This window comes from Astatotilapia calliptera, chromosome 7 (assembly GCF_900246225.1).
Source record: "Astatotilapia calliptera chromosome 7, fAstCal1.2, whole genome shotgun sequence".
Taxonomy (NCBI): Eukaryota; Metazoa; Chordata; class Actinopteri; order Cichliformes; family Cichlidae; genus Astatotilapia; species Astatotilapia calliptera.
This window is the reverse complement of record NC_039308.1, coordinates 22,624,979-22,642,960: the sequence shown is the minus strand read 5'-3', so window position 1 is coordinate 22,642,960 and position 17,982 is coordinate 22,624,979. Positions and strand designations below refer to the sequence as shown.

Genomic DNA, 17,982 nt, shown 5'->3' with positions numbered 1-17,982 from the left:
TTTGATACAGAAGGAAAACAGTCCAGTAATCTTATATAATATATAAAATAATAGTTAGTTTCCATAAATTATAATGAGAGAATACTTCTCAACAGAAACCAGCTTCATAATGAAAAGTAGAACACAGATAGTTGTCACGATACCCTTGACACTCTTAGGTCTGAATATCTAGTTAAACTGAGCTTAACCAACACATACAGCTGGACTTTGAACCTTAAATACACACTTGTGGGCCCGTTGTGTTACGCAGTGTCTGTCTCTTTGTCGTAGGAGAACAAAAGCAGGTCCAGCTAGGATAGCAGAGGGGCTGAGCGGACCAGATGTTCACGGGACCACCCTGTCAAGTGTTTGTTCAGTTTGCTCTGGGAAAAGGCTGACAGAGTGAATCCGCCCAGCTGCCCCAGTCTGCGACACTGATATCGGATACATGCTGCCTCATTTTAGGCTGGTTTCTGTTTTTCATGGACTGTGCTGTTTGATCTTTAGACCTTTTGCTGTTTTCCTTGGCACAGTGTGGTGTTTCCTTCATAAGCAACTATAGCCTAATGGTGCAATGGAATAGTACACTGGAAAATAAGCATACTGTATATTAACTGTTAAGTGGAAAACCGTCAATGCAAGTAAGGGCACAGATGACATCAACATCTGGTTGAAGGGTGGGGCTCTTTAATAACCTGGTTTTGGCTCAGTTATTGCACTTCAGCACAGTCAGAAAGGAAATGCGTGAATTTGTTGACTATTTTCCTTATAAGGGATGGCAGCGAAAGGAAGCGAGCCAGAGGACATACCATAGCTCCTGGTCCGGAACCAGCCTTGCTGACTCACTGTCTGTCTTTTTTGTTTTATCTTAATGAGGCATAAGAGGCACATTGTCTTCATGTTCAGACCAAATATAGGACACATTGTTAACGAATGCCTCTGTCTGTATTTGAATCTTAAGAGATCACTAAGCGTGTTTTGTGCTTGTCATTATTTATATATGCTGTTACAGTGGTGGTGGCTCAAGATAGCCAAGCATCAAATTATGAAATTAAGAAGGATATGTACAAGTAATCACTTTAGACTGCTCTAAGAGTCTTTGTATGATGTCAGTGAGAGCATATATCCCCCATATGATGATCGCAGCCGTACATCTCTGGTTTATGAGGGACAGCCAATCACAAGAAAGTAATAGAAAGATGCATAAAACGGTTTCTTTCAGACAGAGAATGAGCTGAAGGGCTGCAGCAAGGCTCAGCATAAGATCAGTAAAGACTATTGTGAATTGTAAAACATGCAAGGTTATTGATGTAGACTCTAAAAATGTATATGCGTAAAGAAAAGAGCTTAGTAGGGTCCACTTTTAAAAGCCTTAAATTTACCTAACAAGGGCTTACAATTGGTTAGTTTTGTTTGACGCTAAGAACTGTGCTGGTTATGATATTTGTACATACATGATGCAGATTTCAATGTTTTCCTAAACATCTTGAGAAAAAGAGATTACTCTCTTCTCCCACAGCAGCTAAAATTATGGCAGCTGCTTTGGTCATAAGTACAAATCAAATCTATCCCACACTTCAACAGCAGGCTGCAGAAGAAAACATGCTTTAAATTACAGTGAGTTCACACATACTGCAGGTTTTGCTTGTTGCTTCACTTACACATGATATATATTTGTTGTTAATCACTGTGTTGAATATTTCCTCCTCCAGGCTGCTATTTCTTTGTATCTATTTGAATACATAAAAAGCATGTTTAGGTGCCAAAGACATTATGTTATCACACATTGTGATTATTATCATTAATACCTTTACTCTGAATTGGTGCAAAGTGATCTTTGTTTTTAAAGAATATCGTTTGGGTTTTGAAGAGTTTACAGCTTGGGCAGTAAATTACAAAACTTTTTTTAAATTAAATTTTCCATGCAGCCATTAAGTTTCTACATTTAGGCCTGTATAAAATTCTGTGTAAGCCTTTGTTTAATTAAATTCCCCATGTTATGGTTTATTTGTTTCTCTGCATTAACTCTATTCAGCAGGTACACTGTAACCGCAAACTGTTCTCAAACCGTGTGCTGAAACATGACGTAATCTGATGTGCACTTCCTTAGAAATGTAACAACACACCACATCAACACAGTCTGTTAGAGGGATAAATGTTTGCACTGGCGTCAGCCACGTGCGTAGGCTGCATAATAGGCTCTACATAGAGAAACTCTAAATTAGGGTTTAGCAGTAATCAAATTCAAATTTTATTTGTCACGTACACAGTCATACACAGTACGATATGTAGTGAAATGCTTGGACAACTGCTCGTGACCTAAAGAAAACAAAAAAGGAAAAGGCTATGAATAAGATAGGAAATAAATATGAAAAATTAAAAAGGGTAAATTTAACTAGGAAGGAATAAAATATAAATTAAGGTTAAAAATGAAATAACTGTACAACACAAATTAGAATGAAGGGTAAATTTAACTGGGAAAGAATAAGATAAAGATAAAATATATAAATTAAAGTTGAAAATAAAATAACTGTACAACAAAATACACAATATACTGTAGAACTATATAAGAATGTATGAAGAAATATAAATAAATATATACACAATAACAGCAGCTGTACAAGTATTAACCGGAAATGAAGAATATAATGTCCAGTGTTGTGCAATCCACATTATGTCTTGTGCAGTGCAAATATGCTTAAAGTGATTTAAGTGATGAAGTGAAAACAATGTCCAGTGTGTGTGTGTGTGTGTGTGTGTAAGAACTGTATGTGTGGGTCAGTACTGTGTGGTGGTGTGATTGAGAGACCGTATCGCCTGCGGGAAGAAGCTCCTCCTCAGTCTCTCTGTGTTGGTCTTCAGGGAGCGGAATCGCTTTCCTGACCTCAGCAGAGAGAACAGTCTGTTGTTGGGATGGCTGAGGTCCTTCACGATCTTCCTGGCCTTGGTCCAGCACCGCCTGCTGTAGATTGAGTGCAGGTCAGGGAGCTCGGAGCGGATGGTGCGCTCAGCTGACCGCACAACCCTCTGTAGAGCTCGTCTGTCCTGTATGGTGCTGTTCCCGAACCAGGTTAAGATGTTTCCCGCCAGGATGCTCTCTATGGTGCACGAGTAAAAGTTCCTGAGCACCTTGGAGGGTCATATTCAGCTTGTAAATATTCAGTAGCGGTCATATTCATGCTTGTAAATCGCGCTATTTTTAGTGAACTTTATGGTTGAGAGTTGTACATGAGATGTCTATACCGGATGTGCATTTTGCATTAAATTGAAGCATGTGGATAAAGTGCATATGTCTGTCCTTTGAAGTGATTCTCTTTTCCCACCGTGGCCTTTGTTGAAATTGATATTGATTATGCTTTTACACCTTCTCCAGAAATTCTTAGGAAATCCTCTCTAATCCTAAGAACAGGTCTGAGAATAGGGCCTTTGGAAAAAGACAGAGACGTGAAACATAAGACCGGTGTTCGGCAGCTCATAATGAAACCTATTAATTGTCCACAAACAAATTAAGCCCCGACTTGAACCATGTTTTTCTATTACACATTTAGTAGGTCTAGTGAAACCAAGTCAATTGCAAAATGATGCTGAAAAGATGTTTAATGAGCACTGATTAAATAATCTTCTTTCTGTCTTTTCAGGCCCTCTGCTGCCCCTTCTAAAGATGGAGTACCCAAGGTATGAAGGAAAATATTTGCTATATAAAATAGATTAGCTTAAGCTATTTTCATCTCTATTTATTTATGAAATAGTATAGGTTTACATGCAAGTAAGCATCCTCGCTGTGCCCTTCTGAGATTATGTTGATCCACAGTTTTGGTTTGGCATGTCCAATGGCCCAGAGCACCATTTTTAACCTATATGACACAAACAAAGTGTGTGAAAACAGTTTATTTACATGTTGTGCTGTGCTGTTGGGAATGCTGTTTCAGAGTACATGCATGGGATGTTTTGTTGTGAACTTGTTTGTGCATGTTGTTTGTCTTCACTTTCATGCAGGATGAACCTCAAGAAATCATTAAGCCCGTTCCAATCACTCACCCTTCCCCAAGCACCACATACACCAAGCCAATAAGTCAGGCCACTCCTGCATACAACAAGACCGCTCGTCCATTTGGCGGCAGCAGCAGTGGGGCTTCCTCCTCACCGGCTGCTCCTAAAGTCGCTTCTATACCCTCTGAGTCATCTGCTTTTACACCAGCTGCCCCTTCCCAACTGCCGCAACCTCCGTTTCCGCTCAGGTCGAGCCAAGCTGCCACAGACTCTGCTCCAGCCAGTTCAGTTCCCAAACCCAGCCCTGGTCGCTCCACCTTCACGTCCTCATCCACCTCTTCCTCCTCATCCAACTCCTCCTCTCCTGCCAGAATGACAACCACCTCCTCCCATCCTAACGTCCCACAGCCCTCTGTCTATAACACACCTATTAACCTTTACTCCAATGCCAATGCTTGTGAGGTGGCTGTCGGACAGAGGCGAGGTCTTTTGGAGAGCCAGGGAGTGTCAGAGCATGTTAATGGGTATGTACCATTTATCAATCTAAAAGGAACTAAAGGTGGAAACTATTATTTACAAATATAAACACAATATGTGCTTCAGTAAACCACAGACATCGTAGTGTCTCAAATTTCCTAAAATATTGCCTTGAATGAATATGAAATATCTTAATCTGATTTTCCGCTCTTACCTCACTGGCAGCGGGAGCTCGTTTACACTTTACAGCTGTCGAACAGATACTCTATCTAAACTGCAGTACTTGCATCAACATTTGTTTTTAATTAGCTTAAATCCTTGCAGCTATGTACTTCTAAAGACCACAGAGGAAGCAGTTTGGCTGGATTGGTCTTCATCAGCAGGTTTTTGGATCAGTAGCCGGGCTACAGTAGCCTGATCTACGTTTACCACTCATTATTTTTTTCTGTCAAGTGAAAAAATATGTCATAGCGATGTGATTTATGTTACCAGAGTGCATACATTGGTGAATTTATTTTTTAGTATATAAACTATGGAAAATAACACACATTGAGGGCCATGATACTGAAGTACAAAATCCTTTACATGTAAAACTGCTTTCTTTACCATCTCGTCAGTCTTTTCTTTGCCTGCAATCTTGGACTGTTGGCCTCTAGAAGGTGTGTGTGTGTGTGTGTGTGTGTGTGTGTGTGTGTGTGTGTGTGTGTGTGTGTGTGTGTTAACCTGCATGTCTTCTTGTTGTGGTTTCTGTGGTTTCCTCAATGCACATTCTCTCAGAAGGGTGTTTTGAACTATACTTGTTCTTTCCGACTGGTCTATTTATGTTCCTTATGGGCTTCAATTATTTTCCATATACCCTTTCTTTACCCACAGGAGGAAGAAGAGACAGATACCAAGTTAGTGCAGTGAATGATAAAGTAGCTTTCTAACCATGTGGAATGTGATTATAGCCTTTACATCTCTCTACTTTATGATTACCGAAGGCATGCTGCTTGCACCTCTTTGACCTAATCCTCACAAACCTTATGTTTCTATTCATTAAATTACCATACTTGCTTATTTCAAGGTCCAAGGAACTGTGAAACCCTGTAAATAACCAATCTCTGATTCTAACCCCCACACGACACCCAGCCAGGAGGTCACTTCATACTGTTAATTATTATTTTTTTAGTAGCATCACGCTCTGTGCTGGTTAATACCGTGTTTACACCCAGTGAAGTCTGGCCTGTCATCACACTGGGCCTCTTAAGTCACTCAGCTCTGCATCTGTCTGGCTCCATCTGCTACTGTGTTTATTCAAGGCCAATCAAATCACAGCCAGTGTATTGTGTTTTGGTTGAGAATAGCCTGTTTTGTGCGCTTTTTGATCGCACCGTGTCTCCTCTCTCTTGAAACAAACACATAGTGGAGCAGCTTACATAAACTTGGGCTTTTGACATTCAATCGACCCAAAGCTTAGACCAGTACTCGAACACTACACTTATTGTATTCCAGAGTGCAGTAAAATTAGTTTGGGTGGAAAAGACGAGCCCTTAATTCGAGAGCACATCACTCCCATCTTGTGGTGAATTGTGGTCATTGTCGTTTCTCAGTCACTCCCTGCTGTTAACATGCAGCCCGTGTGTTGAATTAAACTGTTTTTGGCTTCTCTTAACTCGTGTCATCAAGCATTAGACATTAAGCAGAGTTTTTAAGGACGTTTCATAGATTTTATTCACTGGCTGACTTTTACTCCAATAGTGAAATGTAGAAAAATCTGGGCAGTGCTTTAACTTTCAGATCATTTCTGTCCTTGTTCCTTTTCTCCTCTGTACATTCTCATTGCTCGCCTGCAGAACTTCACCTCCAGCTAGACCTCGGAGGTAAAAATCGAATAGCTTTTAGGTCACAGTGTGAAACCTGCATCTACAAGCTGCACCTTCTATTGATACTGACTCAGTACTGAGCTTTTTGCACATGTGTGCACAGCGTGTGTGTTGGTTGCCGTGATGGCAAGAGTGTTACACCTCAAGTGTGCATTTAAAATGGTTTGACTGTGTTAAATATTCGAACTTGTACTAAATTCATTATTTGTGTTATGTCGGGCAGAGATTATCCTCCTTGATGCATGTTTAAAGCACAAAAGTTTACCACGTCCTTAATATGATTTCTTCTTATTTGTTTAATTATAAAGGAAAGCCGCTGTGCAGCCTGAGAATCATTCATCCCCACTAAGTGATGCCAGCAAGAAGCGTCTGATTGAGGACACAGAGGACTGGCACCCACGAACAGGCACCTCCCAGTCACGCTCCTTCCGTATCCTGGCCCAGATGACTGGCACTGAGAACGGTGTGTACCAAAATAAAATGCTGAAACTAGCCGGACATTATTTTAGGAACCAGGAAATACTGTAAGGATCAGTTCAGTGTTAAATTCCAGTTTCTAAACCACTGCTTGTAATTGCAATTTAATTAATTGTATTATATTTATATTATATAGTATATTTATACTTTCTTTCAAGCTAACTTCTAGTATAATATTTCAAATAACAGCATTTTTATACTCGGACTTCTATTGCTGGTGTAGATTATAGTGATTTTGCAGCTTCCTCAAATAATAGAAAAAAGCTTTCATCACCATATGATTGATTTATTATTTCATATTACAGTTTTGACTGTAAGTGACATTTGATGTTACATGAGCAGGCTGTGGTTTGGGCTTTTCCTCCAGCTCTAAGGGTAGTGCGTGCAAGTGTTTGTGGATCACTTCAGATGCATGATGACATTTACAGTGGCTCACTTCAGTGAAGTAAGATCAGATGTCTTTTCCCTCTAATTTTGTCAGGCACACTTACCAGACTGGTGTGAAACACATGTGATTTGTTGTGTGTGGTGTGTCTGCAGCTGAGCAACTGGAGAATAGTTCAGGAAGTCTTATCACAAAATGAGCCTAAAATAGGTTCGAGTAGAGGTAAAGCTACAACCTTTAGAAAGCTGAGCGTAAAACCTGGCCTTGCCTTCCTTCAGAAGCTGATAAACTTTATGTCCACAGCCCCTAAATTATAAAAGCATGTGTCTTCATATATGTTCACTGACTATTTAATCCACATTCAGCTTCATTTTCATTGGTGTTTTTGGTTATTTTCTGTTGCAGAACAAACCCCAGACAACAGTGGAAAGAAGTAAGTACTGTAATCTTATTTGGTGTATGTTTGAGGGTCCCCCCCCCCCCCCGTCTGGTTTCATTTTTCTCACTGTCTGAGTGTCTGCGTTTTGAGTACTTTTGCAGGAAGAAATGCATCTGCTTTGGCAGTTGTACTGTTATAAGAAGTTCTTGATCACAGAGGTTTTGGATTCAGAATTGGCCCTCAGAATAATTGTATAAGCATACGGACGAGCCTGTGATTTAAAGTAAAGCACTGATTTCCTGATCTTAACGCTCGAATTATTCTTAATTTGGAGAAGCCAGTTTCAAAGCTCTTGGGGGGGAAGATGGGTGAGTGGAGACAGCCACTGGCTTAGCGTAGGCCGTGATTTCTACGGCTTTTCTCATGTTGAAGTTGAGTTAATCCGCAGTAAACACAGTCTGCCCGCTGTACCAGAACCCCAACCAACCAGTGTGTCATTCACTCTGCGCGTTGTGGGTTGTTAAATGGTACGTGGGTAAAAGCACCTCTGCCAAGAAGAGATTCTTGCTCTCCTTCTGTTAGTGACATTTAATTCAGAGAACTTTTCTTAAGGGAGAAGTGACTATTACACATCTGCTTTGTTTAATTAATAAAAGTTTATAAAGAGTAGGTTTTCTATACTTCCTTAATTCATGCCTTTGCTTCCTTGCTTGCATGTGTTATCTTTACTTAACTTAACCTTTCAACCTTTCCCTGTTCTCTTCTTTTCTTTAATCCTTTCTCGCGGGGCAAATCAGATTGAACAAGTTGGACCCAGAAGTTATAGGACACAAGTACAACAAGCTGAGAGACTGGCATCATGGCGTTTCAGCACGAGTGCTAAATGTGTAGTAGAAAAGGGTTTGTTTTGCTTAATGCTTTATTTAATTTTGATTTTTGATTAAATTTACATTGTCGGCCTTTGCGCAGCAGCATAGTTGCACCTTTCATTTGGCAAACTCTTTTAAAATGTCCAATTCTAAAGTAACACGAAAACACACTATGTTGCAAAAATAGTTTTAAAGTATATTTTTTCTGGTGACATGTAATTTAAATATGTAAATGATTCATGCATGGAAGTACATGTGTTTGACTGAACATGAAGCACAGCACGATTCTGTAGTGTATAGTATGCGTTTCTGTAGTGAGTTGTTCACATCTGAGCCTCCACTCTTAATCTTATTCCGTATCATTCTGAGCATTTTCTGTGTCTTTTTCTTGTATTTTCTATACTAACCTAAGTGATATTTGTCCACCTTGTATGATTTTACCTCAATAAACTTCTTTCTGTATTGCTCTTGATCTTTTTCCACTCTTTTCTTCTTTTATTCTTCTGTGATGGAAAAAGGCACTTTGCCAGTAAGAAATTTCCAGTTTTTGAATGTGTGTGATGTGAAAGAATTTTCTGTACATGAAGAATTTAAATTAAAATTTCCAGTCATGTAATAAAAACTCCACAATTCTGCACCTTGTAGGGCATTAGTTTAAGCACAACACAAATGCTAAATGCTCCAAACCAGTAAAATGACAAAACTTATGCTGCTCACACTCAATCATTTGGAAGTAGCTACGCAGCCTCTTAATTCCTATGGAAGCAGTAAGGATGTTTTGTTTTCTGCAGAACTGTATTGCATTACATTATTCAAAATGGCATCCAGTTTGAAACGGTTAACTATTCTTCATGATGCTTGTCACTAGAAGAACTTCTCGGTGTAGTTTTACTTGGATTGTTTTTTATGAGTAACTGGTCATTCAAACGGTAACACATTACAGACAGCATAAGACAGAGAAAACACATTGGATTATGATCAAAACTACAGATAAACATAAAACCTCAAGTCTGTTGTAACACATAGACCTAGTTGTTTGATAAGATTCAATGTGATCTGGCTGAAAAATAATCCAGATGTACAAATTGTTAACCTGTTGGAGCAAAGCTGGTCTGCCGAGTGATCGCTAACTGGGATCCCTTGCCGTCTGTCACTGTCTCTCCAACGGTTGCAAGTTTTCTTACATCAAGGTAGACGTGGTTAAAATGGTTCCGTACACACATTCATTTTCAGGTCAAAGAAGACAGTTGATTATGCAAATGTGAGCCAGTGACTCATCATACTGCTAGTCATTAAAGCTTAAGGTGAAAACATGGTTCAGGTCTAACTATAGGTTAGGGCCAAACAAGTAGTAGTTATGGGTTTATACTGCATCAAAAAGTCAATGTAATGTCCTCTGAAGTCATGGAGAAATTACCGTGCACACATGCGTGCGTGTGTTTGTGTGTTGCTGAATTATGACATATGTATATCTGTTTTTAGTGAGTCTGTTGAGAAAACCAATCCCACTGTGCACACCTCACCTGCAGCGAAAACATACTCCAAACCTGCAGTGGCACCCACAAATGGCAAGGTTGTCCCTGCTTCCTCATTTAAAAGTCCTGCAGCCCAGAACAAAGCCCCCTATCAGCCTGGAGCTCCATCAGGTAGAGTAACATCCTGTACAGAAATCCTCCCCTTTCTCTTCCTACTTCTGTTGTTTACAGCCACTTACACGGTTCTGCTTCTGCCTTGAACATAGATCACGTGATGTAGTTGTTGCTTCTAGCCTACAGATGGCAGCACCCATTCATCTTATCTGACACCAAGCTATTTAAGATTATGAGATCCATAACAGCCAGAGTTATTCAGTTAATGTGCTTAGATTATTGGCTTTTCCTAAGATCCCCTTAGCCAAATAGATTGTGAAAGTGATGTTTTATAGGTTTTAGAGGTTTTATTCTGCTCTTTAAATACAGAAAACCCTGGCATGAAAACTTTAGGAAGTAATGCAAATTTTCTTTTTGTTGAAAGGAATCAGCCTGTGATCATTATTATCAATCCAGCTGTATGATAAAAGCATGCTGTCGCACATGAACAGATGCACTGTGCATCCAAAAGTATTTCCCTGGAAGCCTTTAAAAACATCTGCTGAAAGGTTCCTCAGAGGGAGAGAGAGCAGGAGGCGACACAGTGAGGTCTTTGTTGACTGTTATTTATCAGATTAACAAGTGCCTGAGTTCAAGTAAACAAGCACATATCTGTGAAAGGGGGCCGAGTATGTGGAATGTGCCATGCATCATTCAGATTTACAGTGTTTATAAGTTAAATTTATCATTTTCACAATTTAAATTTCTGCACATCATCATCATCACATCAGAATCATTTTTCATTGTGTTTGGATTAAAAGCTTTTCTATGCCTGTTTTCTAAAGCTGTGAGGAGGGCAGAGATAAAATCACAGCCACAAAAACAGACTGAGGTGAAAGAGCTGCTGCCTAAAAGGAAAATATTTTCCCCAGCTTTAAAAGTCTCACTGTCCTTTGTGTTTAAAGACCTAAAAATCTCTTCCAGTAAGAATCAGTTTCTGTTAAAAACCGTTCTGTTTTTCCAGGTGTCTTGGAATTTGTTTGCCTCAGTAGGAAAATCACAGTTGGGTGGCTCTGTCCAAGCCTGATCTGTCATGGTTCAGGCACTGAAGTCATTAAAAAATTCCCATTCCTCATCCGACCACACACACCCCTAACCTCTTCTTTTCTGTTAACTGCATCTAGTAACTACTAGTTGTTTGTTCACTTTCATTTTGAAACATAAACCAGGACTTTATCTTTTTTCTTTTCGTTTTCTTCAGTCATCTGACCCATAGCTTTTTCTCATTTAGGTTTTCCTAAGGGTGGAGCACTTCCTTCATTTGGCAAAATCACCAATCCTGCTCCAAAAGGACCAGACCGCCCCACCCCGCGGCCACATCCTGAGGACCTCAACTCTCTGGTACAGCGTGCTGAGCACATCCCAGCTGGTACGCGGACCCCAATGTGCTGCAAGTGCAACAATATCATCAGGTACGTCAGAAAAACTGCATTCGGCAAAGGAGCTTTGGAACAGTAAAACATTCTTCATCAGCTACATTTACATTTAAATAAGTCTAAAGGTCTGTACAGCCTACAGCTTATTATGCAGAATGTTTATGTAAAACTCCTCAAGTGGTGCTTTGCTTATGTTTATGATCTGTGCTCAATCACACCAGGGGACCATTCCTTGTGGCCATGGGTATGGCATGGCACCCTGAGGAGTTCAACTGCGCTCACTGCCGCTCCTCCCTGGCAGACCATGGATTTGTAGAGGAGGGGAACAAGGTGTACTGTGTGCAGTGCTATGAGCAGTTCTTTGCTCCCACCTGCGCCCGCTGCCAGCAGAAGATTCTGGGGGTGGGTTAAAGTGTCTTTGTCCGCTTTAACTAGAAACTCATATTACCCTCCACTCTATTCCAGGAAATGAAGCAAACACTGATCAAATCCACTGAAGTGTGTGTGATTGCACATTTAAAAATATACAGCACATACTGTGTGTTGACATATATTCAAAAAAAGAGCTGTAATATGATTGTAGCACATATACATATGTAAGCTGTAGCTAACTTTCCTTAATATTGTTAACTGTGTACAATCATGTGTTTATAGCAGGAGCTGCTATCCATCTGCTAACACTGAAATAGTCACTTTATTTTAATTCATTTTGTCGTGATAAATACAAAAATGATTCAAAAGTGTTTAATTTGATATCTTTTCTCCACAGGAGATCATGAATGCCCTGAAACAGACCTGGCACGTGTCCTGTTTCGTCTGCTCGGCCTGCCACCTCCCAATCAGAGGCAACACGTTTCACATGGAGGACGGACAGCCATACTGTGAAAAAGGTTAAGCGATGTTTTGTAAAGAAAATAAAGACAATGTGTCGTTCAAACAAACTAACATTTGCTGTTCACTCAGACTACTACAACCTGTTTGGGACCAACTGTCATGGCTGCGACTTCCCCATTGAGGCAGGGGACAAGTTCTTGGAGGCTCTAGGATTCACCTGGCACGACACCTGTTTTGTGTGCACGGTATGTTCAGGAGATTAATTCTCTGTGCAACAAGAGCTGGAAATCCACATAAGTAAATACTGCCAATGTCGCATTAAGTAAACCAACTATATCATGTTTGTTTCTCTCTACAGGTGTGCTCTACTAACCTGGAGGGTCAGGCATTCTTCTCCAAGAAAGACAAACCTTTGTGCAAGAAACACGCCCACACCGTCAACATCTGAGCTGACCTTCTGTGAATATACATAAGAGAGAGAGGGGGCATCAGTTTGCAGCAAGTTATATTTCAAGCAAATGTTAAATATGTTCTTGATTTAAACAAAAATAAATAAATAAACTGGATTACTGGCATTCTTTAATAATAATAATATTTGGTCAGAGATTCCACTGTAAGCTTCATTCTGTGCTCTAGTATTGGTATTAGCTATTATCATTAGTTATGTCACATAACTTTTAATAGAATATGCAAGAGTAAATTCAGTGCACTGTTGACTTCTTTGTCAGTTCCGTATCTACACCGATGCATTTTTAATACCCGTGTGGTGGTGGTGGTGTGCTGAAGATGAGAAAAAATTAGTTTACAGGGTTTAAAAATTAAGCTTATTTAACTTTAAATAATTATAAAAACAAAGTATATTTTAGACAGGGATCACTCAGTCTGGCAAAACAATGGGAAATATTATTAATAGTAATTTTTTAGTAAAATCTTTAAATGATGTGCTGTTTAGTTATCACAGTGAAATGAAAAAACCAGGCAGTAACCTATTAAAATGTGCAATTTATATATTGTGCGTGCATTTTATTATTGATGCATCCAGGAGTATTTTGAAAAGACTTCCTAATGTCAAGTGAATAAAGTGGGGACATCCAGCTGTTTCTGTTCATGTTGTAAAGTCTATACTTCAGTAGTTAAATGTTTGAATGAGCATGCTTCCAGTGGTATTGAACCAGCTCCTGGCATTAAAACGCATTTTATTTTTCCTATTTTGTGCTAAACCATTCAATCACAGTTTTGTGGGATTTTCAGGTTACCAAAAAACAATTTTAAAATATATTTTCAAAAGTGGAGTTCTGCTGTCAGGTTTTGGTTTGTTTGTTTGTTTTGCATACTTTCTATGCATTCATTGAAATAAAACAGTCCAACATTGGCTGCCATGCATCATTTCAAAACCATGTTATTCAATTCTTTTGCACCGGACGCTAGATCAAAACTGTTGTTGTATATGCTCTGTTTATGAGACGTTAGATGGACAGAAAGCATTGAGACGAGTGTGTGATGTATCACTGCTTGATATGTGTCTGCTATAACTATTATTATGAGGGGAAGCTTAAGAGGCAGGCAGACGGGCACCATGCACTTAAACTTCAGTAAGAAATTTAAGTAGCTTACAAATGTCTGTATAAGAATTAAAGAAACTATACTTGGTCTTCTGTCTTGTAACTGCTATAGGCTATAAAGTGTGAGAGATTCAGGAATAACTGAAAACATATCCAGTGATATTCAAATAACTGCAGGAGCTCAGGTTATTGCCATTCTCCAAGACGTCAGAGGTGGGAGCTGTGGGACACGAGATTTAAGCAGCCTCCAAAAACTATCGGTAGCCTACACTTGGAAAACTCCAGACGTAGAGGCGCATGGGCACAAATAAGAGACCAGAGTAGATCTGAAATCAGGACCGGCTGGGATTTTATTGTGCAGCTTTAAGAAGAGACGGTAAGTATACTTTTGTTGTCTCTGTGGGAGCGCAGTTTCAGCTGCACTGGAAAGTACTCGTGCAGTGGATGTCCAGACTTTCGTCAGTGAAACCCGGAGGGGTCCGTGATTTGTTTTCCGTGCTGCTGTTCAAATGAATTCAGCCGAAATGCTTATTTGGCTCCCTACGAGGGGGGTTATTTAGTGGCAGCAGCTGCGGGCGATCTGCGCGACGCCGGACAGCGTTATTGGTGGAGTCTGTGACGGTGCTGATGATGCTTAAATTGATCGCGGCGGTACATCTTTGATGCCTGATCAGATGGACAATGGCCTCGGAGTTGCGTTATGATAAGAGACAGCTGTTTTAATCCACTGAGTAAAGTTGTTATCAAGGTCTCCCCTGTTAAATTCGACAATTTGGCCAATTTTGCGAAAGATATTCAAAGTTGTTTTCATTGCATTGATTATGACGGTCATCTTCATCACCAGATAAGGTTAGCCCAGTAGTTCACTTATAATATATTATTGGTGCTTAATCTGACTTATTAAACTGATTACATATCAAAATCTAATTGGGTCAACTCCATCAGCTGATAAAGATCATATGATATAATCAAAGGCTATGTAATAATGTAATCACTGTGACTGATTTGATTTGCCACTGTTGTACTTATTGATCAGCTGGGATGTAGATAATGCAAGGGGAATAAAATACGTAGATTTACACTGCCTCTATGACTAGAGGTAGATTGAAGGTATTAACAGTTCAATGCAATTTTACTTATATGCCACGAAATCACAACGACAGTTGCCTCAAGGTGCTTGATATTGTAATGTAAAGACCCTTCAATCAGATAACCAGCTATGAGCAAGCACTTGGCGACAGTGGGAAGAAAAAACTCCCTTTCAACAGGAAGAAACCTCAGGCAGAACTAGGCTCAGGGAGGGGCGTCCATCTGTAGCTGAGGGGAGGAAGACAGGACAAATGACGAGCTGTGGAAGAGAGTCAGAGATAAATAATCACTAATGATTAAATGCAGAGTGGTGTATAAAGACCTAATGAGTAAAGAAGAAATACTCATGGGAATCCCCCAGAAGCCTATACCTATTGCAGCATAACTAAAGGATGATTCAGGGGCACTTGATCCAGCCCTAACTATAAGCTTTATTAAAAAGGAAAGTTTTAAGCCTAGCCTTGAGAGTAGAGTAATGAGAGTGGCTGTCTCCTGAATCCAAACTAAGAGCTGGTTCCAGAGAAAAGGGCCCTGAAACCTGAAGGCTGTGCCTCCCATTCTAATTTTAAATATACCATGAACCACAATTAAGCCAGCAAATCTGAGAGTGAAGTGCTGTGTTGGGATGATATGGTACCATGAGGTCTTTAAGACATGATGGGGCCTGATTATTCAGGAGCTTGTATGTGGGGGGCTGTTCTCTCTGTGAGAGTTCAGTGGCATAGGGTTGATGGAAATACTTGACCACTGAACGGATGACACAAAGTAAACTGTCTATGACATCGTCTCATGTTTACACGACTATCTCTGAGCCCGGTGGGAGCAATACACCTCATTCAGGCCTGTGGTGTAGTCTTGGAACACAGCAGCCCCTCTAACTCTCTACAAGACAGAGAGGCTCTTTGAGGCACAACAGAGTGAGTGTTTATTGGTAATATTAAACTCACAGAGAGTGATCAAACCACCGCCCACCACCCGGTTCTTGCCCTGGCTCTGCCCCTGGCAGGAGTCACGCCTGTCCTTAGGCATGATGGCATGTCAAGTGAGGGTGGCTGGCAAGGCAGCCCTTTGTGGTCTACCGCAGACTCCTGCTACAAGTGTTTCAGTGTGGTGGACTCTCTGGCACTGATGACTAACACAGTGTGTGTATATTCTACTTGTTAGGCCTGTTATGCAGCAGCATGAGGGCTGCCCTGTCTGTGAAAAATGTCAGATGGAGTTCCCACAGAGCTCTGTATGGACTGCAGTGTTGACTAAGAGTAATTAACCAATAGATTTCTTCATCTGGTTGATTGAAACCTTCACGGGTGGAAATGTGTAGCAATGATGAGGAATCACAAGTGATGGATATGTGGCTTTAGACAAATCAGAATTTTAAATCAAATAGCATCATATTTACGTGTGTGGTGCACATAAATGCACAAACACTCCTAATCACTGTGGTTAGATACTGGCCTATGTCTGGATTTGTCCACAGGGCTAAACTTAGCAAGCTGCGACCTTTCACCTCAAGTTTCCTCCCTTATAATTACAGGAAGCAAGGACAGCCAATCCAGGCAGAGATCACTGCCGCATATTAACAAGCTTAATAGGAGCAGTATTTGAGGACCGCACAGGTAATGACCGAATATGTGGGAGGAGGGAGAAGTTTTTACCTATAAAGTTTTGTCAGGACTGCAGAAGAAAAGCAATAATGAAGACTTTAGCTCATCACCTCACACTCATGTAACATGAGCACAGAGACAAATGGAGTATATCGAGATACAAACTTTCAGAGATCCAGTTACAGACAGGCTTTGCTCAATGCCTTTTCCAGCTGCCAGGACTTTATATGTTTTCATCATTTCTTTTAGCTTCTTCTCCTCTGTGTGCACTCCCTGAAGGAAGAGCATCTCACATCAAGAATTTTCCACAGGTATGGCTTTTCCATCTGCCATTCATTCACTCATATTTTGTCCGCTATTGTCTGTCTTCCCATCCTAAAATCTCCGTACTAAGCTTCTCTTTGAAACAGGAACAGTATTTAACATAGGTGGCACCTGGGAAGCTTTTCTCTCAGAAATCTTATCCTGCCTTAGTTAAATTCTTTATTTTAAATGATAAGTTTCTGTCGTCATTACCATTTGTAGATTTTTCCTATTACTCCTCTCTGGATATAATTAACCTGGAAGCACAGGTTACATGTTCCAATCTGAAATAGTCGATCTTGTTTCAGTTAGCTTAGATTCCCCTGGGACTTTGACAATTAATGCTAATTCACAAACACATAAGTACAAATGACCCACTCATCGTTTTATGTAGGGTTGCTGATGAAAGACTAATGAAGATGATGGGAGGTTGCCTGTAAGTTCATATTACTGGAGAAAAATAGGATTGTATTAAAAAAAAAAGAGCTGACCTGAGTTTGAAATTTAGTCTGCAGTTTTATGACAGACATATGAGCTTCTTCCAGTATTTCCACTTTTATTTCTTCCAGAGAAGGACAAGTGCTGAAGCTCTGGCTGGGCACGGTGACAGGATGCTTTCTGATGCCCTGGGTTTGGATGGTGAGTCACACTCTCATGCACTCTCTATCCATGTGCCTGAGAACATTTCTTATAAATGGAATGACATAGTATCTGTTTATATGCACATGACTGACTGTAAAACCGAGCTCTTTTGTTAAATGGGAACTCACAAATGTAAAGTTGAGTGGTCTCACTTGAAGCTCCACACCGATAATATTGTGAAGAAAATGTAATCCAAAACTAAAAGCTGTATTGATCACGATAGGCTGTTTTCCTGGAGTTAGAGGTAGTATTTGACAAAGCTCATCGTGTGTGTGTGTGTGTGTGTGTGTGTGTGTGTGTGTGTGTGTGTGTGTGTCTGTGTGTGTGTGTGTGTGTGTGTGTGTGTGTGTGTGTGTGCATGTGCAGTTAGCCTCCAAAGTGGCAGGCTAATTGACTTTCTGCTCGGCCTGTTGATAGGCTATGTAAAATAAACCGCTCTGACTATAATAGAATCCTGTTTTCTCCACTCAAGTTTTGGGTCAGGCTCAGACTCCCTCTACTGACCTGTCTAACTGAAATGAAG

At 40.2% G+C, this 17,982-nt stretch overlaps 2 protein-coding genes across 5 annotated transcripts in view; both read left to right on the top strand.

Annotated features, from left to right (window-relative positions):
• pdlim5b (PDZ and LIM domain 5b) overlaps positions 1–12,834 on the top strand; it is a 34,316-nt gene extending 21,482 nt beyond the window's left edge. Inside the window, exons 4-13 of one of the 2 annotated variants that reach the window (XM_026173850.1) lie at positions 3,618–3,654; positions 3,976–4,493; positions 6,620–6,774; positions 7,579–7,606; positions 9,904–10,067; positions 11,281–11,461; positions 11,647–11,827; positions 12,195–12,315; positions 12,389–12,504; positions 12,618–12,834. In XM_026173850.1, coding sequence (XP_026029635.1) covers positions 3,618–3,654; positions 3,976–4,493; positions 6,620–6,774; positions 7,579–7,606; positions 9,904–10,067; positions 11,281–11,461; positions 11,647–11,827; positions 12,195–12,315; positions 12,389–12,504; positions 12,618–12,707 — 1,591 coding nt within the window. In that variant the 3' untranslated portion in view covers positions 12,708–12,834. Of the gene's footprint in view, positions 1–3,617; positions 3,655–3,975; positions 4,494–5,319; positions 5,343–6,619; positions 6,775–7,578; positions 7,607–9,903; positions 10,068–11,280; positions 11,462–11,646; positions 11,828–12,194; positions 12,316–12,388; positions 12,505–12,617 lie in introns of both variants that reach the window. The other variant, XM_026173851.1, reaches the window with a different exon arrangement.
• Positions 12,835–13,697: 863 nt separating this feature from the next.
• Positions 13,698–17,982, top strand: part of bmpr1bb (bone morphogenetic protein receptor, type IBb) — a 56,862-nt gene continuing 52,577 nt past the window's right edge. For 2 of the 3 annotated variants that reach the window (XM_026173856.1, XM_026173854.1), the window contains exons 1-4: positions 13,698–14,197; positions 16,445–16,526; positions 16,764–16,825; positions 17,387–17,456. The gene's annotated coding sequence lies outside the window, so the exon portion shown is untranslated. The other variant, XM_026173855.1, reaches the window with a different exon arrangement.